At 53.8% G+C, this 26,243-nt stretch overlaps 12 protein-coding genes across 12 annotated transcripts; 8 read left to right on the forward strand and 4 right to left on the reverse strand.

Annotated features, from left to right (window-relative positions):
* Positions 1-113: 113 nt before the first annotated feature.
* On the forward strand, positions 114-1,737 carry MYCGRDRAFT_93102 (uncharacterized protein; the record flags this gene model as incomplete). Its single annotated transcript, XM_003852072.1, has 3 exons — positions 114-221; positions 352-823; positions 914-1,737. The coding sequence occupies 3 exons, from the start codon at positions 114-116 to the stop codon at positions 1,735-1,737; spliced, it is 1,404 nt and encodes a 467-aa protein (XP_003852120.1).
* A 280-nt stretch (positions 1,738-2,017) lies between these two features.
* MYCGRDRAFT_71889 (uncharacterized protein) lies at positions 2,018-4,730 on the reverse strand (the record flags this gene model as incomplete). The annotated part of the gene is made up of 3 exons (XM_003852651.1): positions 2,018-3,662; positions 3,733-4,392; positions 4,504-4,730. 3 exons carry the CDS (start codon positions 4,728-4,730, stop codon positions 2,018-2,020), a joined length of 2,532 nt encoding a protein of 843 aa, XP_003852699.1.
* Positions 4,731-5,203: 473 nt separating this feature from the next.
* Positions 5,204-6,071, forward strand: MYCGRDRAFT_93104 (uncharacterized protein; the record flags this gene model as incomplete). Its single annotated transcript, XM_003852073.1, has 2 exons — positions 5,204-5,995; positions 6,069-6,071. The coding sequence occupies 2 exons, from the start codon at positions 5,204-5,206 to the stop codon at positions 6,069-6,071; spliced, it is 795 nt and encodes a 264-aa protein (XP_003852121.1).
* A 623-nt stretch (positions 6,072-6,694) lies between these two features.
* Positions 6,695-8,326, reverse strand: MYCGRDRAFT_71895 (uncharacterized protein; the record flags this gene model as incomplete). Its single annotated transcript, XM_003852650.1, has 4 exons — positions 6,695-6,979; positions 7,033-7,930; positions 7,990-8,054; positions 8,123-8,326. 4 exons carry the CDS (start codon positions 8,280-8,282, stop codon positions 6,732-6,734), a joined length of 1,371 nt encoding a protein of 456 aa, XP_003852698.1.
* A 237-nt stretch (positions 8,327-8,563) lies between these two features.
* Positions 8,564-10,765, forward strand: MYCGRDRAFT_71900 (uncharacterized protein; the record flags this gene model as incomplete). Its single annotated transcript, XM_003852074.1, has 3 exons — positions 8,564-8,600; positions 8,651-8,749; positions 8,811-10,765. The coding sequence occupies 3 exons, from the start codon at positions 8,579-8,581 to the stop codon at positions 10,763-10,765; spliced, it is 2,076 nt and encodes a 691-aa protein (XP_003852122.1).
* A 303-nt stretch (positions 10,766-11,068) lies between these two features.
* Positions 11,069-12,678, forward strand: MYCGRDRAFT_100157 (uncharacterized protein; the record flags this gene model as incomplete). Its single annotated transcript, XM_003852075.1, has 5 exons — positions 11,069-11,158; positions 11,224-11,392; positions 11,452-11,539; positions 11,592-12,242; positions 12,297-12,678. 5 exons carry the CDS (start codon positions 11,093-11,095, stop codon positions 12,676-12,678), a joined length of 1,356 nt encoding a protein of 451 aa, XP_003852123.1.
* A 2,004-nt stretch (positions 12,679-14,682) lies between these two features.
* Positions 14,683-16,450, forward strand: MYCGRDRAFT_109414 (uncharacterized protein; the record flags this gene model as incomplete). Its single annotated transcript, XM_003852076.1, has 2 exons — positions 14,683-15,893; positions 16,093-16,450. 2 exons carry the CDS (start codon positions 14,683-14,685, stop codon positions 16,127-16,129), a joined length of 1,248 nt encoding a protein of 415 aa, XP_003852124.1.
* MYCGRDRAFT_109415 (uncharacterized protein) lies at positions 16,042-17,199 on the reverse strand (the record flags this gene model as incomplete). The annotated part of the gene is made up of 2 exons (XM_003852649.1): positions 16,042-16,991; positions 17,049-17,199. The coding sequence occupies one exon, from the start codon at positions 16,861-16,863 to the stop codon at positions 16,309-16,311; it is 555 nt and encodes a 184-aa protein (XP_003852697.1).
* A 142-nt stretch (positions 17,200-17,341) lies between these two features.
* MYCGRDRAFT_71906 (peptidase M28) lies at positions 17,342-19,112 on the forward strand (the record flags this gene model as incomplete). Its single annotated transcript, XM_003852077.1, has 2 exons — positions 17,342-18,667; positions 18,727-19,112. 2 exons carry the CDS (start codon positions 17,481-17,483, stop codon positions 18,743-18,745), a joined length of 1,206 nt encoding a protein of 401 aa, XP_003852125.1.
* A 1,160-nt stretch (positions 19,113-20,272) lies between these two features.
* MYCGRDRAFT_71908 (uncharacterized protein) lies at positions 20,273-21,900 on the reverse strand (the record flags this gene model as incomplete). The annotated part of the gene is made up of 2 exons (XM_003852648.1): positions 20,273-21,732; positions 21,783-21,900. The coding sequence occupies 2 exons, from the start codon at positions 21,898-21,900 to the stop codon at positions 20,273-20,275; spliced, it is 1,578 nt and encodes a 525-aa protein (XP_003852696.1).
* Positions 21,901-22,485: 585 nt separating this feature from the next.
* Positions 22,486-24,155, forward strand: MYCGRDRAFT_71911 (peptidase M24; the record flags this gene model as incomplete). The annotated part of the gene is made up of 4 exons (XM_003852078.1): positions 22,486-22,788; positions 22,901-23,125; positions 23,184-23,354; positions 23,411-24,155. 4 exons carry the CDS (start codon positions 22,630-22,632, stop codon positions 24,116-24,118), a joined length of 1,263 nt encoding a protein of 420 aa, XP_003852126.1.
* Positions 24,156-24,368: 213 nt separating this feature from the next.
* Positions 24,369-25,451, forward strand: MYCGRDRAFT_109418 (uncharacterized protein; the record flags this gene model as incomplete). The annotated part of the gene is made up of 4 exons (XM_003852079.1): positions 24,369-24,705; positions 24,771-25,010; positions 25,206-25,357; positions 25,417-25,451. The coding sequence occupies 4 exons, from the start codon at positions 24,689-24,691 to the stop codon at positions 25,449-25,451; spliced, it is 444 nt and encodes a 147-aa protein (XP_003852127.1).
* Positions 25,452-26,243: the final 792 nt, after the last annotated feature.

Consider the following 26,243-nt stretch of genomic DNA (forward strand, 5'->3'; position numbering starts at 1 on the left):
GTTGACGCTTTGGGTCCTTGCAAATTCCAAACCTCCCAATCAATCCGTACACACCGAAGTCCAGTCGCAAGATACTCCGCAACCAAGCACATCGCCATAAAACCCTCAACACCATGGCAACCTTCAACTGCGTCTCCTGCGAGGAAGACATAACCGGAAACCCGGTAATGGTGATGCAAGACTCGGTGTGCGAGGAATGCTTCGAAGGTGGTATCGTCCCGGTAAGTAAAGGGAACTAAGCTTGCAGACAAAGCCCGCGCATGTCTCTCGGGCTTTGTATGCAGGTCCGGAGTCTCCATCAATACAATCACCCATGAGGGTTAGCTAACTTTTGCCCCTTGGCTTTATTAGTTGTTTCACGCCGCGCTTGCCAATGAACTCGAATACCCGGTCCGGTACCGTGGAGTCGAACTTCCTATTGACCCATATGTCGACACGCATTTCAGCCAGGACTTCGTGCGCTCATGGTTTGAAAAGACCGTCGAACGGCGCCTACTCCCGAGAGATCGCCTGTTCTGCGCTGGTTCAGGCACCGATGGTGACAGGTGTAACTACTTCCTAGGAAAGAAGGCTGACCATGATCCAACTGAGCCGTGTTCGAAGTGCACCTCCTTGACGTGTGCGGGTTGTGATGCTCAGATCACATCCGTCCCTCATAGTTGTGGAGAGACCCAGGAAGCGGACTCCTTCGCAACTCAGAATCAGACTCGGGGAGTCGACTACCAGCTCTGCCCCAATTGCCAAACGCCCATCAATCTCCGGGATGGTTGCAATCACATGGCCTGTCCTCCTCCATGCAATACGCACTTCTGCTACATCTGCGGTATGTGAAGAAATAGACAGACATAGAGCATGCCTCGAAGTCTTCTCGCTCCTACGGATGTCCGAGACACCTGCTGACTTCTGAACGTAGGTCAGAGAGCGCATCCGGACGACCGCCCACGCCACTGGAGCATCAATGGCTGTCCACTGTATAATCGCGCTCATCCCGCTGCTGTCCTTCCTGTCCATGACCCGCCACCTGTCCATGACCCGCCACCTGTCCATGACCCGCCACCTCGCGTTGACGCGCGTCCCGGACTATATGTGCCACCCGGAGCGTTTGAGAATCCGAGCACCAGGGTGAACCGACTATTCGAGGCACACCGCGATCATCCCTTTGAGCGATACTGGCTTCTTCGCGGCATGGGCACTCTCGTACACCGGCGAGTCAGACAATTCCAATGGATCCAGGCAGCCGAGGACCCCCGAACAGCAGCCGCAGCTCTTGTCTTGGGCGTCATCCCGACCCTGCAAGGCGATGTGCTTCGTTCTCCGGAGGGAAGGGTCATGAATATGCACATGGCATCTATAAGTCGTATGTGCGAGCTGGCTGTCCGCCTGATGTTCCGTGATGCAGCGGGGCTTGGACCTCCGAGATTTGAAACTGTTCATGCGCTGGCCATACTTCTTGATGATTCGCAGCGCATCTACGTGCGGCATCTGATCAACATGTTTGGGTGGCCGGCTGGCGAACAGTTCTGGGAGCTGGACAATCGATTGCTAGCAAAGATTCAGCAGGTCGAAGAAGTTGCGTTAGCCGTGACTCCTGAGATGTTTGCAGCATTTCCCGAACTAGTTCCAGTACTTGCTGGATGGCGGCTGGCCGCCAGAAGAGACTTTGCCGCGCTGCGGGCTCTTGCACCAGCAGCACCTGAAGCGCTTCCAAGACCTCAGCTACTTTTTGGAGCCTTTTAATTCAGAGTTATACGCCTCTTTTGCTTGCTCGAGTTTATATCTTACCAATCTTACCAACTCTCTCTATGTCCTTTCCAGCATTGCGTTACTTGAAGTCAGTAGACACGTCGCCATAGAATGGGAAATCCTCGACAACCGACACTGACCTTGAAGATACTGATGAAAGCTGCGTCTCCCTTGAGCTGTCCTATAGTCTCCACAGGCGAGAATGTTTATATGTTTATAGGTGCGCCTCGGTTCGGTCTTCTATTCATCCTCTTCACTGCATGCCCTTTCACTCTCACCGAATGAATACCTCCAGACTAACCTCATCACCCCATCCAGGTGTCTCGCCACTCTCCTCCCAAGCCTTAGCGATGTCCACTTCAAGCACCGCACTGCCATCTGCTTCTTTGACACCGACGCATCCTTTGGCCAGTGGCTTGCCGTACAGCAGTACCATCAGATCATCCTCGACAGTACGTCCCTTCCAGCCATCGGCTCCAATCCAGAAAGCCAAGACACCGAGCGCTTTGAGCTGCACCCAGATTCGGAGGCGGCCACTGCCATCTTCAACATACATGTCGCAGCCACTCACAGCGGCAATGCCAGTCATCTTGCCACGCAGACCAAGGAGAGAGACGGATAGTGGAGTCTTATCACGATGAGGCAGAGTAAATGTCTTCACTGGCGATGCAGTGAGGATGTCCCAGGACGCTGGCGGAAGGTCAATGGCCATGAGCGGATCACGCTTCTTCTCGCCGTTCTTCTCCGCTTCGAGCGACTTTCGGGCCACGGGTGAAGAGAACTTGCCAGAGCGGTAGCTGGCCAGAACATACTCACCCTCTTCCGTGCCGGGAAATTGGTCCAGTGGAATGAATTCGCTCAATGTCTCTTGTTCGCTGAGGTTGAACACACCAAGGATGCCAGTGCCGGTGCGCGCGAAGCCAACGTATGTCGAAATTTTGAGCAGGTTCTGTGCGGAGTATGCATTGTATGCGGTCGTGGCTTTGCCAACAATGTGCGGACGCAGGATGACCGTTTTGCCGCGTGTCGTGGTGGCTGAAATCTGCTGCAGGAGGTCGAGGTCGTGCTCACCAGGGGTATCCGTGAAGTAAATAGGACCTCCAGAAACGCAACGAGCCGCTGCGTGGAAGCCGGCCCAGGGATGCGATGTTTGGAACATGTCCCAATCGGGCAATACGTTCAGATGTTGAGCTAACAAAGCATTGTGAGCGTTGCAGAATATGTGCCATGGGTGTGAGGCTGGGACTTCTGGGAAGAAATCGTCTGAGTTGCGGACAAGGAGGCGAGGTTTGTTCTTAGGAAGCTGTGAGTGGAAGATGATCTGTGGTATTTGCGACATGCACGAGATGGCCCGCGAGGAGAGATGACGGAGATGTGCGGTAGTCCAGGCGGACTGATACTCTTTCATCATGGCGCGGCGATCCGGGGCATGCTCCAGCATGTCGAGGAAGAACTGGGCGTCGGTCTTGACAGCATCGACGCCTGCAGATGAGAGGAACGCGTAGAAGTCATCGTACATGCGAGCCGCATCAGAGGCTGCGACCACTGTGAATGAGCCTTCAGCAACTCCTTTCTCTTTCTCAACCACTGCGGTTTTGTAGTTTTTCGCGATCCACCCACTAGGGTCAATGCCACCCCAGTACCCGAGCAAGGCATGCCATACGCCAATGTGTCTGATAGTTTTGTGCTTGCTGCGGATCTCTGTGGTTGTGGCTTTGAGACCTCTCGGAAAACCCTCTTTGTTTGCATCGAAATCGGACCAGCCGCGCTGAAATTGCGAGTCGGCGGACGAGAGTGACTGCCAGTTGTCGTCAATGATGAGGTTCGTGATATTGATATTGTTGCTTGATAGGTCCTCTAGAGCATCGAGAATCTTCTTCTCCGTAAGGTTCTGGCCCAGCCCGTTCCAAGTGCAGTATCTGGAGAAGTGTCAGCAACGTCGAACACGCCACATTTGACTAGCCGGCCTCTGCCGACCAATGTACTTACGTGAGTCCATCGTACCACTCTTGCAGCCACTCAGGCTTAACATCATCAACCATGGTGGAGATCTCCTTGTCGCTCTCAGAAGTTGAATACGAACCGACCACCTTCCTGGCGTGGTAGAACACTGCGGCATTGGCAACCTCAAAGCTGTCCGCCACGGCCACAAGAACCCTGCTGGTGCCAGTCTCCGTGCTGTCATTCCTGCCTTTGATCACGACGTTCCCGTGGCTGTCGTTAAAAAACGTTGTCATCGTATCGTCGACACCAGAGATGCCCAGTACCACGACATGAAGGCCATCTGAGCGGAGGAAGGACAGTAAGACAGCATCTTTGTCGAGACTCAGCTTGCCCTTCCCCTGTCGAGGAGCCAACCATGGAGACCATAATCGAACAAGCGAGAACCATCTCGAAGAATTGCTGGGGAACCCAAGCTGATGGTGCTGCCATCCGGAAGTTTGACCATCCGCAGCGTTCACTGGGCATGTGAGGGAGTACAAGAGTGTGTCATCGGTCTCCGCTTTCTCAGTCTCCGCCTTGATCTCCGAACTCATCCCATCGAACCAATGTTTGACATCATGCGCTGAATGCTTAGTAAAGTCATGAGTCTGATAGTGCAGTTCGCCATCTTCGACGCCGGTGTTGTCTTTGATCCAACGCCAGCCTCTGGCTTCGTCAACGTGGTATTTGACGGTGAAGTTTACTACTTGACCATGCTTCGGCAGACCAGTCAACTCGGCGGTATACCATCTGCGGTTGGTCTCAGCCCCGTCTGACCGATTGACGAGGAGCACGTCTGTCCGTTCGGGGATTGGATGGAACTGCAGCTCCGTCCAGTCGGAGTCGCCGTTGTGGTTATGCCAGAGAAAGATCTGTGGTTCTTCTTGATCTGCTACCTTCGAATTCATCGTCTCCATCAAGACGGTGAAATGCACGCTGTGCTCATGGCGAGAAACGGTCAATGGCTGGCCAAGAGGAGGCCAGCAGGTGAGTTTGAGATACATGTCGTCGTTGTCTGGAGTTCTTGTACGAGCAGGAGGCTCGAGTTCTGGCGGTTGCTGCTCTGGCAAAAGGTCGTCAGACATAGGCGGATATACTCGTTGTCCCGTTGATATATCGCAGTCTGTTGATTCAGTGAGTCAAGGTCTTTGATCGTGGATTCACTAGAACTTACATCCGAATGATATCTGCTTCTGCTTGGTTCTTTTGATGACCATTGAGTATATCGGGAGAATTCGTGGAAGGCGAAGAAATATAATAATGTCAATAACAATGTCTATTTACGCAAGAGAGAACAACTCGACGCCACCGCTTCCTCGAGCAGATGATGTGGTCATACCCCTGCAGGTACATCGAGATGGAGCTCCACCTCGAGCTCTCTCCAGCTTCAATGCCCGTGGACCCTTCTTTTCCGACAATAATTTTCTGGAGAAACAAATACCAATTGCCAATACCAACGCCATGCACATATGACCATATGAAGCTGCCGCCGCCCCCGATGTTCGATACCCTCTGCACCCTCCCCCTCTCGCACGAGCTCTTCGCCCAAGCCGTTCATCCTACCGCTCCCATCGTTGCCGTTGGTCTTAGCAGCGGTCATGTCGCGACTCTACAGCTCCCACCCGTTGACTCCGATTCGGTAACGCCGTCCACGACCTCCTCTTCTGGCCGTCGTGGAAGCTCTGGCACCGATATTGTCGACACTGCATGGCGGACCCGTCGACACAAAGGCAGCTGTCGCTGTCTAGCATATAGCTTGGACGGTCGACAGTTGTACTCCGCCGGTACAGATGGTTTTGTGAAAGCAGCAGATGCGGAGACAGGGAAGGTCACTGGCAAGCTCGCAATACCATCAGACACTTCTACTACCCGCATTGACGGTCCCACTGTGATTCACGCCCTATCACCGCAAACATTCCTCCTCACGACCGACTCTGGCGCCCTCCACATCTACGATCTCCGTGATCCGGCTCCCAGCCTACCTCTCGACACATCGAAGACCGCCTTTCTCAGCTCCAAACCCTCCCAGACATTCCACCCGCATACCGACTACATCTCCTCCCTCTCTCCGATCCCTCCTTCGGCCGCCTCGACATCTGGCTTCAGCAAGCAATGGCTTACGACCGGCAGCACGACTCTCGCTCTCACAGACTTACGGCGTGGTGTGCTTGCAAAGTCTGAGGATCAAGAGGAGATTCTCCTCTCCTCTCTATACATCACAGGACTTCCGACGAAGAAGTCCAGCGGTTCGAGTGGAGAAAAGGCTATTGTTGGTGGAGGAGATGGTGTCATTACATTGTGGGAGAAAGGACAGTGGGATGATCAAGACGAGAGAATTGTAGTGAGCAGGGAGAAAGAGACATTAGATTGCTTAGCGCATGTACCAGATGGTATTGGGGGATTGGGCAGGAAAGTTGCGGTTGGATTGGGAGATGGCAAGGTACGAGTAGTACGGCTCGGTCAAAACCGCGTGGTGGCAGAGGTCGTACACGACGAAGTGGAGGGCGTTGGCGAGCTTGGGTTCGATGTTGGTGGAAGGATGATCACCGGTGGAGGCATGACCGTGAAGGTTTGGACAGAACACATTGCTGGAGCAGATTGGCAAGAAGCCGATGAGGAGGAAGAAGAAGAGGGTGTCGCGTCGAAGCGTGCGGCGAGTGATGATGGCGAGGACGATGCTGATGAACAGGAGGAGGCGGACAGCAGCGATGAAGAGGAGAAACCCAAGAAGAAGAAGCGGAAGCGCGGCAAGGGCAAAGGACCTGCTGCAGCAGGCAGCGGATTCGATTTCTCCGGTCTATGATCGCATGGGTCGACATCGTGCCAGACGATTGCTCTTCGCAGCAGATGACCACCCTCTATCTGTTTCTGGACCTCCATAGCATATTGCGAAGATACCCAGATACAGCGATGACATGGACTTCGCTCCTGGAACATAGTACGCTGAGCTCTTGCAAATTCCTGCCAGCTCACGAAGATCTTCTGTATTGAATTCCTCTTGTACATCAAATCTGCCTAATCTCTTTTCCTTTGCCTTCTGGCCTTTCTGTTTCCCACTCATCTCGGAGGACCGCGTACACTGTGTCCGTCAACAAAATCAATAATGCCAGGCTCCATACCAGCGTGATGGCGTAGAAGAAATTCGCATTTCCAGATCCCGCATATATCCACAAATGATGGAAAGCCGGACCCAAGAGTGTGGCATAAAGCAGCGCCGCGAGCGCCGGGAATGTATAGCGGTGTGTAGAGCAAACTAAGACGTTGTTAGTTCAGCGTCGGCATGGCTTGAGTACAGACAAGACTTACGCTCGAACACATGCCCCAACAAACACAGCGCGCTCAACCACCCTCCTACATCTCCCACATTCGCATACGGCTGAAAGATGGCCAGGATTCCCATCATACAGACGACTGCCGCCATCGGCTGACGTCGGAATCTGATCGCCAAAGGCACACTATAAGATAGCATGTGTAACCAGAAGACTCCGAGGAAGAACTCGCGGAAGGCGTCGAACATTTCGATGAAGAAGTACCACCACACGCCTGGATTCGGCGTGAGGTCTGGAAGAGTCAGAGGCGTCATGTAGACGGCCGGTATGAAGTTCCAGGAGGGAAGCAGGAGGCGGGAGAGGGAGAGGAGAAACGCCGTGGAGAGGAGAAACGAGGCAAGTAGGACCAGGGCGACTGGGAGCGGTCGAGGGACGGATCTTTGGTCGTGAGCGATCTTGACGGCCGGAGCTTTTGCGGGCTGAGAGTCAGATTCGGGTTTGGATTGCTGGCGTCGGAAGCATATACGATCGTAGCATAGCAGCCCAATCGAAGGCAGGAGAAGGACCGGATGCAGACTGATGTAGCTCGCAATAGCGAGTGCGAATGCGGCCGTGACAGGCTTCGCCTGAGAAGCATGCTTCACACTCAAAAAGGTGAAGAACGTAGCGAAGCTGGTCGTCGGCCGCCCTAAGCAGGCAAGGATCGTGTACGGGTTGAAGAGGTACATTGCCGCTACAGATGCCGCATTCCAGGCTCGAGATGCGCGAGGGGATGTGTAGGACGATGTCAGACTGGCGGCATTCGTCTTTGCGATATCGAAGAGGCAGTTGGCTGACAGTACATCCAGAGCGGCATATAGCAGAACGCTTGCTATTCGTCCAATAAACACCGTTGGCGAGGGTAATAGTGAGAATAGAGGCAGGAACAGGGGTGCCTGGGAATATGTCAGTCTCAACGTCCTGCTGTACTGCTACCATCACGATCATGACTGACCTGGTGAAAGATCCCGCCATCATATGGATCCAATCCTCGATCGTATAGGAAGAGTCCTTCTTGCACTGCAGTATATCCATCTTAGCTTCTATCCTTTCCCAAGCACAAATATCATCTCGTTCCTCTCACGTACATCTCTTGAAGCTGTTGACCGGCGTTGATATCTCCACGCGTAGTGTCAATAGATCTGGTAGGTCGGGAAAGGTCAGGGCCAGCAGCAGGCGCAAAGCTATAGCTGTGGTGGAGAGTAAGGTCTTGGGATGGTCCCGATAGACCTGGCTGAGCGCATTCATGGTGGCGAGAAAGGATTCGATCGCATCGTCGAGTCGTCGTTATATCATCGTTCGGAATGTCGTGTCTGGCGCGTGGAAGAGTGAAGTTTACCTCAAAGACAACTTTGACTCTTCAGGAACAGTGCTTGAAGTCCACATTGGCAGCCCAGCGATCTGGGTGGACCCCCGCGGATTCAGTTCCGGGTCGATCTCCCGCTAGTCTAACAGAGACCCACTTGCCTGTGATCGGAGAACTTTTTGTGAACGGTCTCTGCGATTTGGACATCGACATATGAGACCAACCACATACCGCCAACATGGGTAAAATTAAGAAGAGAGGTATAGTGAATCCTAGACGTAAAGGGAGAAGTCCGTGCTAACATCTGTAGGAACCTCCGGCAATGCCAAAAACTACATCACCCGTTCGCAGGCAGTGCGAAAGCTTCAGATCTCGTTGCCCGACTTCCGACGACTATGTATCTTCAAGGGTATGTTGCATTAGGGAAGAGCATTGAGATTAGCCCGAACCATACTGACTACTCTTGCTAGGAATCTACCCTCGCGAGCCACGATCGAAGAAACGAGTCTCGAAATCGTCCACGCCGAGTACCACCTACTACTACACCAAAGACATCTCCTACCTCCTCCACGAACCTCTGCTCGCAAAGTTCCGCGACCAAAAAGCACTCGCAAAGAAGATCAGCAAGGCTTTGGGCAGGAATGAAGTTGGCGACGCTTCGCGCCTCGAGCGCAATCTGACACCGCGCATGCGACTGGACCACATCATCAAAGAGCGATACCCGACATTCGTAGATGCGCTGCGAGATCTTGACGATGCGTTGTCAATGCTGTTCCTGTTCGCCAACCTTCCGAGCACTGCAGACGTCCCGCCGAAGGTCATTGCGAAATGCCAGCGACTGACGATGGAGTTCGAGCACTACTTGATCCGCACGCATAGCATGCGGAAGTCCTTCCTTTCCATCAAGGGAATCTACTACCAGGCGACGATTCAAGGCCAGGACATTCTATGGTTAGTGCCATACAAGTTCGTGCAGAGAACGGCTGGCGACGTCGATTTCCGCATCATGGCCACATTCGTCGAGTTCTACACTACACTTCTGGGCTTCGTCAACTACCGATTATACACGGGACTTGGTCTCGTGTACCCTCCGAAATTTGACCTCAAGAGTGAAGAGCAAGGAGCTGAGCTGGGAGCATTCCAATTGGAGTCGAAGGATGGAGGGGAGGTGGCACAAATCGAGGAGATGCCAGATGCAGAGACAAATGAGCGCGCACAGGCGGAGGCCGACAAACTTCTCACATCCGCTGCTGAGGAGGAGAATGGCTCGGACTCCAAGAGCTCTACTACACTGGATGGGGATGTTGCATCAGCCACCGTTTTAGATCAGTTCGCCTCGATCGACCCGAACGCGGACACGCTCCTCCAACCCTCGAACACCGCGGATGCCGCTTCCGCCGCCCAACTTTTCGAACCCTTCACCTTCTACCTCTCCCGCGAAACTCCACTCCACCCTATTGAATTTCTCCTCAAGTCGTTTGGCTGCAAGCGTGTCGGCTGGGATGCTCTTCTTGGCGAGGCCGGATCGTACTGCGCAGAAGACGACTCGCGCATCACACATCAAATTGTCGATCGACCAGATCTGCCTCTGCCATCGCCGCCAGCTACCGACGGTGGCGAGGACGATGGTCTCGACGATGGATTCGACGATGGCGCGCCACCGAAGAAAGTCAACGAGCGTGTTCCCGGCAGAATCTACGTGCAGCCGCAGTGGGTGTGGGACTCGATCAATGCTGGCAAGTTGCAGCGACCAGATCTTTATGCTCCGGGCGCGACGCTCCCTCCCCATCTTAGTCCCTGGGTCAAGGCGAAGAGAGGAGAGTACGACCCAACGGTGCCTCTTGCAGAGCAAGAGACTGCTGCAGAGGCTGAGATGGAGGAGATTGGATCCGACGAAGAGGAGGATGACGAGGAGGAAGAGGAGGAAGATGATGAGGCGGACACCACTGCCGATCCCAAAGCTCTTTCTGACAGCCTTCACAATCGGTCAGTGGCGCAAGGCGAGGGAATGGACGTTGCTCTCGGTGATGACGATTCGGCCGAGGACGATGAGGATGAAGAAGACGATGCCGTGGACGATGATGCATGGGATGGCATCGATGAGGACGTTGCGCCTCTGACTGCCTCGCAACGTGCGGCCCTGGCCCATCAAGCCGAACTCGAGGCAGAGGCTCTTGGCAAGCCTGTTGTCGCAGCAGAGCCTCCCACCAAGACGTCGCTCAAGGCAGCGGCATCTGCTTCGAGAAAGGCCAAGGACAAGGCTGAGAAGGAGGATGTTGAGCGAAGAAAGATGATGATGTCAAGAAGGAAGAGGAAGATGTACGAGAAGATGGTGTACTCGAATGAGGCGAAGGATGTGGAGGCGGAGAAGCTGAGAGGAAAGAGGAGAAAGTTGGAGAAGGAGGTCGCGGCGAAGAAGGCTTAGACAGAGGCAGGAGAGGTGCTCTTCCTCACGTGGCGTTGAAATGCATGCATGGCGTATATGGGCGCAAGAATGGGTTGTTCGATCGATCACCGAGCGACCGTGTCGGTCTGATAGATATATGAAATTCATGTACGAAACAGAGAAATCCTACACATACCTCCTCTGCCCTTTCATGTGAAAGCTCTCACGCCCTCAAAAGTCGTGGACATGGTGTCAAATCTCTGGGTCTCCACAACTTCACATACCTTCCAAGCTTGCACCAAAACCTCTCGACGACTCTCATCTATGAACTTTTGGCAGAATTGATCATTGAATCGAGTCGAAGCTATGGCAGCACTGGAATCTGCCTCTTTGATCGTCGCTCGCTACTTGAAAGCCAACCATTACAACGAGGTCAAATCCGCCACCCGATCGTGGTCCATCACTCGACGAGGGTTCATGCTAATACAGATTCACAGTCATATGAAGCATTCGTACGGGAAGCTGGTCTTCCTCGGGATGCAGGCACAACGTCAAAGGGCGATCTCACATTGGAGACTCTGCTTGAGGAGAAGAGAGTTTTCGATGTCAGCGTCAGGTTCGAGAAACTGGGTGTTGATGATGGGAAGGGAAAGTGGAGCTTGCCCGGTACGGAACAGGACTGTGTCCGTGGCTTTGATAGTTTTCAGGCTGATGAAGCTCTCCAGCGCCTTCTGTGTCGAAGCCGGTCACTGATCTGCCGACCGCATCGAACATTCTGAGTGTGAGAGTCGAGGTCGTGGACGACGGTGAGAGGTGAGCTGAACGACGGTCATTTTGTCCATCACGCTGGCTGACGATAGCCTAGTCTTCTCCCTGTGCTACTAGCGACGACGGCCGATCGTCGTCTACACATGCTTGATGCACGCACACTGGCCCTCCGCAAGTCCTTCTCCGCCATCCACGACTCTCCAGTACTCTCATGCACAGCATTCGGCAAAAACAGACTTCTCACATCCTCCATGTCTGGCCAAGTCCATCTCAGTGATCTCGAGGGGAAAACCCTGCAAAAGCGCAAAGATCATACGAAGTACGTCGTCCGGGTTGCAATACTGCCCGATGCCTCGTCGCCGATCATAGCGACAGCCGGCTGGGACTCAAAGGTCTTCATCTACAGACCGAAGCCGGCGTCGAATTCAGAATTGGACATCGGAGAGCCCGCGGCGACGATCGAACTACCTACCAAACCCGAATCGATGGTCTTTGTCCGCCATCCGGACACCAATCATACTGTCCTTCTTGTGACCCGAACCGACTCCACCTTCATCTATTACTACACAGTCACCGAGGACTCACCACGACTTCTAGGCAGGCAAAACCTCGCACCACATTCCAACGCATGGGTCGCTTTCACGCCATCATCGATGGACCTCTGCCCTACCGACCCGACGCTCCTTGCCATTGGCACATCATCAACGCCACACATGAAACTCTTGATTGTCCGCCTCCTTTTCCCACCGTGGGATGCCTCTTCCGAAGGATCGTCGGTCGATATATCAACACCGACACCAAGTCTCCGCCGATCGCTGCTAGACGACACACTTGTTACCGAAACACAGGCTTCACAAGCTCGAGCAGCACTTCTCGTCGCTGATCGTGAAGACGCAGCGATTGTCATCCAAACCTCAACGCTGGCGCCACAAACCCCATATTCCACTCCTGCAGTCGCATGGAGGCCGGATGGGACTGGTGTGTGGGTGAACGGAGACGATGGAGCGGTTCGAGGAATTGAAGCTGTGACTGGGAAGGTGATCAGTGTCTTGCAAGGACATGAAGCAGGGAGCAAAGTCAGATGTTTGTGGGCAGGGAACGTGGAGAGTGAGCATGGGATGAGTAAGGAGGTGGTGGTCAGCGGAGGGTTCGATCATCGACTGATCGTGTGGGAGATCGAGTAGAGGAGATGAAGACGTGGTAGTGCATGAAGTTTAGCGGATCAGCGAAGTCATGTCAGGCCAGCGTTCTGATATGAGTGCCAAGCTAGCAATATGATGATGCTATAGCAACATGTCCAGACAGCAGCTTCGGTCAAGAACCTCCCAGGAATATCCGTCGCAATAACAAGTAGCAATTGTATAGCAGTATCTCCGTTGTAGCCGAAACCGAAAGCTTCGTCTCCTTTCCAACAAATTTGACTTCGCCCGTCCCACGCCCAACCGAAAGCTCCGTCAACTCCTCTAAGGTACCGTCCTCCGTACCCAATGGCAGAACTCCGGCCCAAAGCTTTTGAGGTATACATACACAAAATTCTTGCTGTCCTTCACTCTCATATCCCTAACATGTACCTTAGCGCTCCTCGCATTAGGCTCTGGGTGTGATCATGAAACTTTCCACTATTGTCCTCACTCAGGTGAGGATGATCATCCTATACGCAGCGACACCGAGTCACCGAAATGCAAGATCTTAGGAGAGCGAGTTTGTCCCCCGAGCTAAGCTCGCGGTCTTTTGCTCTTTTGGTGGTCGTTTTGCGATAGTCTTTTGCTCTTGTGATGGTTGTTTCGTGACGCTTTTTTGGTGACTGGTGATCAGAGGCATGTGCTTTTGATGCTGAAGGTGAGAGACGTCGGTCTGTTGGCCGTAGGCGGTGGTGGAGCGTGGAGGCGGCGGTGGAGATCGGATAGGGGTGCGGGCGGTGGAAAGGAGCTGATTGTCGAATTGGCGTAGGGGCTTAAGGATTTAGAACGCGGACAGTCGGGTAGCTGGGTCGATTGCAATCTTTCGTTCGAAGCGGCGTTTGCTTTTAGCGTGCTCGATGTTTCGTTCTTGTGGAATACAATCCCAGTGATTGAACAACAGCAGCATGAGAAAGTGTTTTCTTTCCACTGCGCGGTTTCCGCTTGTGCTGGCCAGTGCTATTTCCCCGTCTCGCACGTCGAATGCCAATTTTCACCGTCTTGGGCTTAGATCGCTCTTATTGCTGCGTTGCGACTGTTTGGATACCGCGACGTCATGCGTGGTCAAGGTTTCCTCCGGAGCCAGAACGAACCGCATATTCTCACATGCCATTCTGCTCAACATATCGTCGCATAGCATCCAGCTGCGTCTTTCCGGTCTATCTCTGCGTCAGTTATTTGCCTACTAAATGCTGGACATTTAACCAACTACTCACGGATACCAGATATCGAATATGCCCCTGAGTTCGACGGTCAGCTGCCAAGATTTGTCGGCGGAAAGAGCAAGACGCTGAGCACTTACGAGATCTTCTACATGCCGGAACCTTTCAAACTCTTCTCTCGCGAACGTCTTCATTTCTTCTCTTGTCGATGAGGGAGGTATTTCTGTTGACATCGAGAACTGGTCAGAATCACCGTTCCCGATTCCAATTGCTTGAGTTTGCATCACTCACTATTGGTCGCACGCACGATCTCCCGCCAAAGGTCCATGACTTTTTTGCGTTGCAAGAACTACACAGTCTTCATCAGATCATGCTATAGTTGCCACTACTCTTCCTTCTTCACATACCTGCTCAAGCGACATCGGTGGCCCCTTCGAGCGCAACGACCGACCCGAGGATATCGTCGCGCATCGCCGCAGAGTCGCAAACATTCTGGCGACCTTCGACACACACCTTTCCCGAAGATTCAGACACCAACAGAAACTCCAGAACTCGCCCTTCTGCGACACTGAAAGGTGAAGTTGTAATTGAAATGCACCAACGGCCCGGACTGCCGAAAGCGGAGAGCCGGATGATGTAATCATTGAAACTGGCAGGCGCGCTTTTTCGCGTCTCCCTTGAACCCTGCTTGTGCGATCGCGATTCTGTGCAGGCATTGATAGGAGCAAGGTAGGTCTTCGACGTTTTAATCCACTCGAGCACGAGATATCGCCGGACGTGATCAGTTGGCTGCACTAGCACCCAGCTGAATCAATCCTATCCATCTGATCGACCACGCCTCACGATCATGGCGAAGCGAAAGAGCAAGGTCTTGGCTGATGGAGGCCCTGCACGTGAAGAGCAGAGTCGAGGGAAGAAGTCAACGACAGTGGTGGAGGAGGCGAATCAACTTTCATTCCTTGAGTTCAAGGAGCAGTACTGGATATCGGACCGGGAAAAGGATGCGATGATGGGCGAACGCTTCGCCACAGACATGGAGCTCTTCTTCGCTGGGGACATGAAACCTGAACAACTGGAGGAATGCTTGAAACTTGTGGAGACAACGAGTCGACCGGACTATGAGAACAGCAGCTGGGGCTGGCATGCCAACCGAAAGAGGAAGGAGATGAAAGAGAAAGAGATGCGATATGTCATTCTATGGCAGCGACCTGTTCGCGAGGGACAACCGTCGACAATGCTGGGATTCTTGAGCTTTATGCTCACGCACGACTCGACACCAGCAGTACCGGTCCTCTACGTCTATGAGATCCATCTCGCGAAGATTGCACGTCGCAGAGGCCTTGGTTACGCGCTCATGAACGTCGCACGGGGCATTGCGAGCAAAGTCGGCGTGGAAAAGGTCATGTTGACGTGTTTCCTGTCCAATACTGCTGCTCTGGAGTTTTATCGTAACCTTGGATTCAAAAAGGATGTGTGCTCTCCCGAGGATCGACGGACGAGGAACAAAGTCGTCAAGACCGATTACATGATCATGAGTGAAGATGTTGTCAAGGTGAAGGAGGAGGAGGTCCCAGAGCGTACTGTTCAGCTCATTCCGAGCAAGCACGATCCGCGGGTGTTACGCGCTCAGTCTTTGCCACAGCCTCAACGGCAGACCGAAGCCGTCAAGATCAAGGTGGAGGCCCAAGAGTCTGAAGCTCAGCCAGCCCGAAGGAACAATGTCCCGCAGGTATCCCGTGCTCCGCCTCCACCACAACCTCAACGTCAGACTAATCCGCAACCTCCCGCAAGACATGACAGCCTCACCATCCCTGCAATCCTCCAGGGCCATCCTGCTGCCCTCAACAGACTCGGCGCCGAATTCAGACGCCACAACATCGCCGTGCAAGGGCTAGGAAGCACTCTGGCGGCGGTGGAGAGTTTCAACACCGATCACAGGCTCACACAGGATGCCCCTCTCATGGTGTGTCAAAGAAGTCTCAAACAGCAACTAGCATTTCTTCAGGAGAGCTCGGCACGCGCTGAGACACTCTTAAGCACGTTGAACAAGCAGACTACGTCAATACAGGGCGCGATAAAACATGTTGACAACGTCATTGCGAGCCACGTGAGACAGAAAGCCCTCGACTTGGAGATGGCTGAATTGCGTCAACGGGAGCGGATGGAGAAGGAAAGGGCACAGGAAATGGCGAAGGAGAAGGCTAGGCAAGAGAAGACGCGATTTGGAGTGGAGGAGATACTTGATCGGTGGTTCCAGACGACTGTCGAAGCAGGTGCGTTTTCTGATCTTGTGAAGCACGAGCATATCGAGGAGGATGTCGTGTCGGGGTTCGCACGTGGCGGCGTGATCAAGACTGAGCCAGCTGAGGAATGAAATCGGCCGATGGCCTGCGGTTGGGACAAACATAGCATCTTTGATAGCTTGAATCTACCCAAAGAGCATACGCTTCTGCACCGACCGGCATCATGCCTCTCACAGCTTCTTCCCCGGTCTCCCACTCAGCGTGACCGGTCTCCTTGACCTCGCAGCCACCATAGGGTCCTCCCTCGACCCCTTCATCGGAATCTGCTTCCACATCTCATTCCACACCCCCGGCACCGCCCCGCGATCCGTCTTCTGATCACGATTGACATAGTACTTTCTCTGGAAGGCCCCCTGCGCCATCTCATACCACAACTTGTCTTGGTATTTGCTATGCTCAGCTGCATTCTCGCTCACCCACTCCAAATTCGCCCACCCCGCTTTCAGACTCGGCTTGATTCTCCTCAGACGCCCGAAGGGGATCTCTTTACTCGTGGGCCACGGCCAGAGCTTCATGTAATGGAATCGTAGAATCGTATCCGCATTCGGACGTTCAGCGAACGCTTTCAATGCTTCCTTCGACGTTCGGGCTGAGGCGGGCAGCTTGACTTGGATCGAGTGTATGAACGGTCCGGTGGTGAAGAGCATGACGAGGAGTGGTATTGGAGAGGCGAGGATGAGGGCGGGAATCCACCAGTTGGAATGGTCGGGCGACATGTAGAACATGACTGGGTAGGGAATGCAGCCGACTGCAGCGATTATGATTCCGGTAATGCGGATCAGACCGATCGTGGAGATTGCGGGACTGCCGGCGTGGAAAACGTTGATGTACTCGCGGAGTCTGAGCTTAGAGGCTGAGAGGGAGGAGGTCAGTGGACTGGACTTGGGAGAGGTTCGAGGCATATGCTCACGGGCATTGGGTTTCGCAACGCTGCTTGACAGGCGGGAAAGTCCAGGCGCATTGAGCAAGGCGGTCCATCGAGGACGGCGGATGAGTTGAGGAACTACATTCCGAGTGAATGTGAGGGGAGCGCCTGTGAGAGGCGTCCTGGTGCAAGATGCGCGTTGTCGCAAGACGTTCAGTAGGGACATCACATGTCGGTGTTGATGTAGATCAGAGGAACGAAAGTTGCGCGACAGCTTCAAGTGAAATGCTTCCCCGGCTTGGCTTTCCCGGAACCTCATCCAGGAAGCATTGGCATGCACTCCCTGCTGTCGGCAACGTGGTGTGAGACGTTTCCCTTCCTTCTATCACCGGGAGATATTTATGCGACTCCGGACACCGACATGTCGTCTGCTCTTCCGTGACACTCGACAGTAGCAATCAATCATAATCCTCCACCATGAAGCTCCTCCACCCCATCCTCCTCCTCCCGGTGCTTCTCCGCTCGACAGCAGCATACACCCCGCTCTCCGACGCGACCCTCCGCTCGCTCCCTTCTCCAGACTCCGACTTTGACATCGAGACCGGTGCCCTCCTCGCTCCCATCCTCCGCACTCGCGTCCCCGGCACCGAAGGCTCCCGCGCAGTCCTCGCTCACTTCGTGGACTTCTTCACGACCAAACTCCCAGAATGGAAACTCTCCATTCAGAATTCCACATCGACCACACCGACCTCCAACGGCGAAGAGCTTCCCTTTCACAACCTCATCGCAACCCGTGATCCGCCATGGGCAGAAGACGGAGATGTAGGAAGACTAGCACTGGTAGCCCACTACGACAGTAAACTCGAGCCGAAAGGCTTCATCGGAGCAACGGACTCAGCCGCACCATGTGCTATGCTCATGCACGCGGCGCGCAGCATAGACGCGGCATTGACGAAGAAGTGGGCACAAATGCAGGCTGAAGGAGCAGCCGACTCGCTGGATGAGGAGGGGCATAAAGGCGTGCAGATCATTCTACTGGATGGAGAAGAGGCATTTCATTCATGGACGGATACGGACTCGCTGTACGGTGCGAGATCGCTGGCGGAGGAGTGGGAAGGCACAGCGTACGGAGCGTTGAGCACATATCGATCACCACTGGCGTCGATAGATTTGTTCGTGCTGTTGGATCTACTGGGTTCGAAAAGTCCGAAAGTGCCGAGTTACTTCAAACTCACGCACTGGGCGTACAAACTCATGGCGGACGCGGAGAAGCGGCTGAGGGAAGTAGGTAGGTTCAAGAGCTCGCCGAACCACGCTTCCAAGGCGAAGAGGCGCGCTGCGGCGGGACTATCGCGAGCTGCAGAGCCGATGTTCTTGTATGAGGGCGGGAAGGATGATACGAGTTATTGGTCCGGAGGAGGCGTGTCGGACGATCATCTACCGTTCATGGCGAGAGGGGTGGACATTTTGCATATCATCACGAGTCCGTTTCCGAAAGTGTGGCATAAAATGGAGGACGATGGGGAGCATTTGGATATGGATACGGTGGAGGACTGGGCGTTGTTGACGATTGCATTTGCGGCGGAGTGGCTGGATCTGGAGGGATACATGGATGCGCAAAACGAGTCGGTGGAGAGGGAGGTAGAGTTCGAAAAGTCTGAGCTGTGAGTAGATTCGAGATACGTCTCTGAATTGCATGAGTGATGTGCTGATCATACAATAGATCGAATGAAGATCGATGAAGTGGAGACTCTCGATTGCCAGATTGGCACTTGGCTATGCTTGCCCTTCAATACCGCAAGGGTCCCTTGCGTGACCGCCAACAGGGTTCATTGCACTGTGTGCTTCGCACCCTGGTCAGATCCACGACCATTGAATGTCCGCAGGCAACACCACCTCATCGGATGACTGTTTGGCGAAGTCTTCAGGAGCAAGGTGACTGTGCAAGCCTTCCTTTGCGAAAGCCCAAGCCACGATATCGCTTCACGAGTCCAGATGGACATGGATTACAACCAACGAGACGAGAGACGAAGAATGAAAATGATTGCGTAAAACTATACAGTTCCGGAGCAAGCACAGCTGCAGAACTCCGAGAGCCAAAAGGAATGGATATACAACGCCACGCCCAAATCAAATCTCGACCCGGCTACGAAAACATCGACAGATTCGACCCGCCAAGACCACGAACCCAGCGCTACCACCACCTACCCCCCTGCGTCGTGTTCTTACTACTATCCCAACTCCAATACCGTCCACCCTCCTCCCAGTCATTCTGCAAATACATCCCCTTTGGCGTCCCATACCTCGGCACCTTCACCCTTTCCCGCCTCTGCAAACCCACCGACCTTCCTCCATGCGCTACAATACCGTTCCCCCAACCCTGCTGGAACCCAGCGCACGCCCCACCTTCCAAGCCCATCTGCCTTCCCCTCCTACCCTCCTTCCTCACCTCTTTCTCGCTCGGTCGGATATTCTGCCTCTTAGCGAGCTGGGCAAATCGCAGTTCCACGGCCGCGACGAGGTGGACGAAAGCTTCTTCGTGGCTTTCGCCCGGATGGGCGGCGGAGAAGGTGGAGCGGAGCTGCTGCGAGGACTCGGGGTGTGTGACTGCGAAGGTGGCGCGGAAGAGGGGATAGTTGCGGCCGGGGATCCAGCTCTGGCGGGGGTAGTAGAGGTCGATGGTGCAGGAGTCGATGTCTTGGGTGCCGTTTTGGGAGAGGACGATTTTGACGATGTCTGGAGGGAGTGAGGGTTAGTGTGAATGGGTCAATGGGAGAGATTGGGTTGGAGACGTACTCATGAAACGCTCGCGGTCGACTTGTTTGAGGAAGACTTGCGAGGCGTCGGTGAAGAGACGGCTCTCGTAGCAGGGTGGGAGGCAATTGTCGAGAGTGCGGTCGGCGCGGGTGAGGCGAGTGACGGTGGTGTTTGGGCGGGTGTATGGAGTTACTCCGGTGACTGGGTCGGCTGGAGGGTTGGAGACCTTCTTGGCCTTCTTGAATTTGAGCGGAAACCAGCCCATGTTGACGATTTTGGTGTGCGTGCGTGAGTGTGTGTGTGAGTGGGAGAAGAGAATAAACCTAGGGGTTCTTTTCGGAGATTGGAGCAAGATATATCATTGCCATCTTTTCGCGACCACTGCTTGTGTCAGCGGTGCGGTTCGAGCGATATCTGCGGTTGAGAGAAGTATGGTCTCAATGCCTAGTGCCGACCTCTTGTTACGGATTTCCTCCCACATACTCGTACAGCCCACCCAACAACACACAACTCTACCAACGGAAGACCCTCCCAATCGCGTCTCTCGCGACTCCGACTCCTCTCCGCAAGTCCGCTCCTATCCCTCTCTTCAACTCCGGTGCACCTGTTCCTTTGTGCCACCTCCACGCAATCCAAGCCGCCCAGCCGACAATTGGCAAAATCGCAGAACCCAACATGCCTTGCACCAGAATTTGCTTCTGCCTCGCTACAACTCGAATCACCTCCGAGTACCGCTGGTTGCTGAAACTCACCCGGCTGTACTGCGTTGCGAACCCGGTACTAGGAATTTTATCAGACAGAAATTCTTCGATTTTCTTCCGTAAGAGATGTAGTTTGGACGTCACACCGACGTGCATTTCCCAATAATTAGCCAGCGAGAGGTCGTTGATCGCGTGTGCGTCGGCAACGCGCTCGGCGTTGTATGCTTCCAGCGCGGCAGTGCGGCCTTCGGGTGTTGTGGCGTGGTTGTCGAGGTGAGAGAACAGCACACGCACGTCTTCGAGACCGGCGTTCATACCCTGGCCGTAGAAAGGGACCATGGCGTGCGCGGCGTCGCCGAGGATGACGCCGCTGGACTCGAAGACGTGTGGTGAACACTTGACGCTGATGAGAGGTAGGTGAGGGTTCTCCATGAATTGCGAGCGGAGATTGGAGGGTCCGATTAAGTCGGCGGCGCCGGGAAAGTGGCGGTTGAAGAAGAGTTCGACCTGCGATGGGTCGTTTTCGAGAGCGAGGAAGTCGGCGTAGGGTGCGAAGAGAGTCGATGTGAAGGACTTGTCGTAGCTGGGGATGGAGATGAACATTTTGTCGGAACCGGGCCAGATGTGGAGATGGTTGGGTGATGTGGCGAAACCGTCTTTTGCGGATGGTGTGGTGGATGTGTCGGCGGAGGGGTCTGCTGGAGGAATGTTGAACTCGCACCAGAGAGTGTCGATGTAGGATTGAGCAAAGTCGAGGCGGGCGAATTTCATCATGTGGAAGCGTACGCTGCTGTGGGCACCGTCGCAGCCGAGAATCAGGTCGAAGTCGATTTCGATCTCGTCGGGTCGGCCTGGTCGTCCACTCGGTCGAGGAGCATTGTCTGTGGTGCTCTGACGACGAGATGGACCTTTCTGTTCCAGCCATGCCAGACGGCGGCGGAAGTCGACGCCGGTGACTTTGTGGTGGAATCGCAGGCGGACGTTGGGAAGATCTTCCAGCTCGTCAAGCATTGACTCGTTGAGGCTGCCTCGATCGACGGCTTGAATTGCTCGGCCGTGGACATCATATGACTGTGATGTCTCGGTCAAGCCGCCTGTCTTGTCCTGGCCATGAATCATGCGGCCATACATCGGTATCGTCTCGTCGAGAATGGACTTGAGGAGATCGGGCGAGCCTGATTGACGTAGCGCATTGACGCCACGTTCCGAGAGCGCCAGATTGATGGACTTCGTGAAGTTGAGAGGCGTCGTGGACGGCTCTCGTAGATCTTCTCCGGAATTAGAAGCTTTCATATCCACGGCTTTTGAAGTGAATACATACCACCTCGAAGATCGTACACTTCCACATCCCATCCTCTCCGTGCGGCGTACAATGCAGCCAGCGAGCCGACCGGTCCAGCGCCCATGACAACGCATTTCAACTTTTTGGTCTCGGTCATTGTGGCGGCTTCAAATCCGTTGTTATTTGGCAGTGTTTGCAATCTTGAGAATTTGGTCTTGGATCAAGCGAATGCAACGCCTTGCTTGGTGGTGTCGTTGATAAGTAGTGAGAGGTTATAGCAAGACTCAGACGAGCATTGTCTTAGCAGTCGTGCTTGCTGACGAATTGAGGAAGGATTGTTCTGTCAGTATGGCGATTACGGATCAATCTCTCCCTTATGGGCAGAAGAGTGATGGAGTCATGGATTCCTCGGTCACCTTCCACTGTACGTATAATGCACGCGGCGAGCGCAATGGACGAAGTCGGACGGATAGCGATGTTGTTGAACAAGATTGAATACATGTGGTGAAATTCTTCCAGCTCAATCGAAGTCGCCATCTTTGCTCCAGCCCAAATTGTTCTCGACCGCGATCGATGTGGTCATTCAAGTTGTCAAAGGCCGGTCAAGGCCGGTCTCGCTTTCCGGATCACCGGGTAGATCTTGGGAGGCCGGGCGGACATGCTGCTGACTAAGCAATCGATATCTGGAAACAACTTCTTGCACAGGAATATCCAGCAGCAAACATCCATCTCGCCTCGCGACTCGACAGATCACTGATACTGCGCACGGAAATCCTCTCCGCGAACGAACTATACCTCTGCCTGCTCGAGCGACCCACCTTGACCACAGCCAAACTTGACTGCAACCACATCCACCCAAAGCACATCCACTCCTCGAGCCGCCAATATGGACCAGGCACCGGCGCAAGAGATCGTGGTGGAGAAGACAAAGCAGTGTGAGGGCGCGGACTGTGACAAAGATGCTGGAACTCTACAATGTCCGACCTGCCAGAAGATCGGCAAGGAATCGTTCTTTTGCAGTCAAGATTGCTTCAAGAGGAATTGGGTAGGTCAGTGTTCGCTTCAATACAATAGTACTACGGCAGCACAGCACGCAGACAGCACTTGTCTCGCTCAACCTCTCGATTTCATTCAGCCGCGCTGACATCCGTCCGTAGAGTACACATAAGACCATCCACAAGGCTCAGAACAGTATGCTTTCCAACATCATCACCCCGAGCGTCGTATCCTTACCAGACGCAGATGGCCATTTCAACCCTTTCCCGGCATATCCTTTTACTGGACCTCTGCGACCCGTATATCCGCTCTCTCCGCGTAGTGCTGTTCCCGACAGAATAAAGCTTCCGGATTATGCGAAGAATGGCATCCCGAAAAGCGAACAGGTGGGTGTGGACAGAGAGGATGCTTGGGTGGCAGGACTGTGCTGATGAAAAATCACAGACACTCTCACGAAATCGGATCAAAATTTTGAATAAGGAAGAGCAAGAAGGCATGCGCAAGGTCTGTCGACTGGCGCGTGAGGTGTTGGATATCGCTGCACAGGCAGTCAAACCAGGCGTGACAACAGACCAAATCGACAAGATTGTACACGATGCATGCATGGAGCGAGATGTAAGAAGAAACAGTTCGCACGAGGCAAGAGGATCCCTGGCTAATGTCCATCACAGTCCTACCCGTCCCCGCTAAACTACTGCCACTTCCCAAAATCCGTCTGTACCAGCGTAAACGAAGTTATCTGTCACGGCATTCCCGACCACCGACCACTCAAAGACGGCGACATTCTCAACATCGATGTGACTCTCTACCACGGCGGATTCCACGGCGATCTCAATGAGACATACTACGTTGGAGAGTCTGGACATCTCGACCCGGACAACGTCCGCGTGGTCGAAGCCTCCCGCGATGCACTAGACGAGGCCATCAAACAAGTGAAACCAGGTGCTCTCTTCCGCGACTATGGCAACACCATCGAGAAGGTCGCCAAGTCACGGAATTGCCAGGTCGTGAAGACATACTGCGGTCATGGCATCAACCAGCTCTTCCACTGCGCACCAAATGTGCCGCATTATGCGAAGAACAAGGCGTTTGGAGAAGCGAAGCCGGGAATGTGCTTTACCATTGAGCCTATGATTACAATTGGTTCGTACAGGGATAAGACATGGCCGGATGATTGGACTTCGGTGACATCGGATGGGTCGCGGACGGCGCAGTTTGAGCATACTTTGTTGGTTACGGAGACGGGCGTGGAGGTTCTGACGGCAAGGTTTGAGGACAGTCCTGGTGGGAAAGTGCAGATGCCAGAAGGGTATGGCATTGACGGCAAGAAGATCGAGGCGGCAACGAATGGAACGAACGGCACGAATGGTAGCGCATAGGATGAACGGTAGCTCAATGCCACGGTCTGCTGTCATCATCTGAAGCTCTCCAACTCGTCAGCCATCTTCACAGTGACTATACGCCAGGCATGAGATGCAAAATGATAAGCAATAGCCTGTTTTCCGCCCACTTGCACATGCGACAGTAATCCCAGTCTTGCCCGCAGAACGCATCGTCATTGCCGCCAAGCGGCTAGTGCTAGGTGTTCCCAGCATCTTTCCACGCAGGCGTTGCAGCAACAAACAACACTTCTCGACCTCACCTCAACACCGAGACATCTCCTCTCGTGCCATCTACTGCAGAGAAACCGATTGCACCGCTATCACCGCCGTGTTCTGCCGCCCACTTCTCGACCGACGATACAACTACCGGCTTGCCATCGGAAGACTTAGCCGTAGCTTCCTCCCAACACCTTTGTTGACCGATCGCTTCAAGAGAGCTACCAAGGACCAGATCGCAAGACTTGTACTCCGTGCGACAGCTATTATCTGAAGAAGATCGAGCAAGAGCTCCGAACAACACCTCCGAGTGAACAGCCCAGCGATCGCTGAGCCCTCCAAACCGTCAACATGTCCGGCGAAGCGTGGTATGTCTGGCGCCTGCTCGCAGCACTTCCATCGTCTTGACCAAGCCTCCCACTAACAAGCACAGGTTATTCCTCCTTGCCGTCCTCCTCAATGCCGTCAACCTGTTCCTCCAAGTTTTCTTCACCATCATGTACTCCGACCTCGAATGCGACTACATCAACCCAATCGACCTGTGCAACCGCCTCAACATGTACATCATCCCCGAAGCCGGACTCCACGCGTTCCTCACGATTCTGTTCCTCATCAACGGATACTGGCTGCCGTTGATCTTGAACTTGCCGCTGTTGGGATGGAATGCGAAAAAGTATGTTTGAGAATATGTTTCCTTGTGTGTTCGAAGGGCAGGACTTGCTTGATTGGTGGGACTCAATATGGCATTTGCGCAAGGAGCGTGATGAAAGAGATGGGATACGCGCAGATATTCAGATCCAGCCCACATACCACCAGCCCTGTTCGCGGAGGCTATGCGCGAAGGCACTCGCTAACAAACTTTTGACAGGATCTTCGAGAACCAGCACCTCCTCGACGCCACCGAGATCTTCCGCAAGCTGAACGTGCATAAGAAGGAGTCGTTCGTCAAGCTTGGCTTCCATCTCATCATGTTCTTCTTCTACCTCTACTCGATGATCGTTGCGCTGATTCGAGACGAAAGTATGGTTTTAATCATTCACAAAAGTCTCTATCGCATGTACTGACCTGGCACAACTTAGGTGGTCCGGTCAAGAACGCGCGCTTGCCGCAATAGACGATCTCTTCTTGGGACGATTGAGCGTCTTGCTCGGATGCGAAGTCGGAAATTGAGAGACAGTGCTCTCTCTACTCCTCTGATAATTCTGACGATGATTTGATTGAAGCCATCCTACGATATGGCGTGGCTTGGCGAAGACCAGAACGGACACCAGGCGCAGACAATGAGAGATGCGAGAAGAGTGAAAGGAGAGCACGAAGCGGTTTCAAATGGCGAAAGGACTGGGTACCATGCATGCAACCACGCGATATGCATGTCTACAGTCGATACGCCGGCGGCGATTTTGCACGAGCGTAGAAGCGAACGGATTGGAGCTCAGATACAGATGCGACCAAATTTACTTCCTAATGACGACTGAGAAACCTCGATGCCTTGAAGAGGCATTTGGGGGCCGGACGAATCGATGCGATGCCACATGGCTCTCATTCAGACTCTGTCGAGCTTGCAAATTTGCCTCTTGTGGCCCCATCAGCCACCCCCAATACCGTTCATGCCCAAATCGCCATTAGACTTCGTCACTGTCCTCCCCTGGTCGAAGCCTCGTGGCACAACATGCACCGCATGGATCATCGCGTGTACAACACGTGTGTTTTCAGCCTCATTTGTGCGACCGGCGTTTTGACTTCACCTGATCGTCGGAGTGAAAGTGAACGTCGCTGGTGAGGTTCCGTGGACCATGGCAAAATTGGGGCAACGTGTAAAGGCGAAGTTGGAAGGAAGGTGGTGCTCGCCACTCAAACCGTCGTGTGTTCGTACAATTCAGCGCATCGCAAATCGTTGCTCTCTATG

Source organism: Zymoseptoria tritici, chromosome 5 (genome assembly GCF_000219625.1).
Source record: "Zymoseptoria tritici IPO323 chromosome 5, whole genome shotgun sequence".
Classification (NCBI taxonomy): domain Eukaryota; kingdom Fungi; phylum Ascomycota; class Dothideomycetes; order Mycosphaerellales; family Mycosphaerellaceae; genus Zymoseptoria; species Zymoseptoria tritici.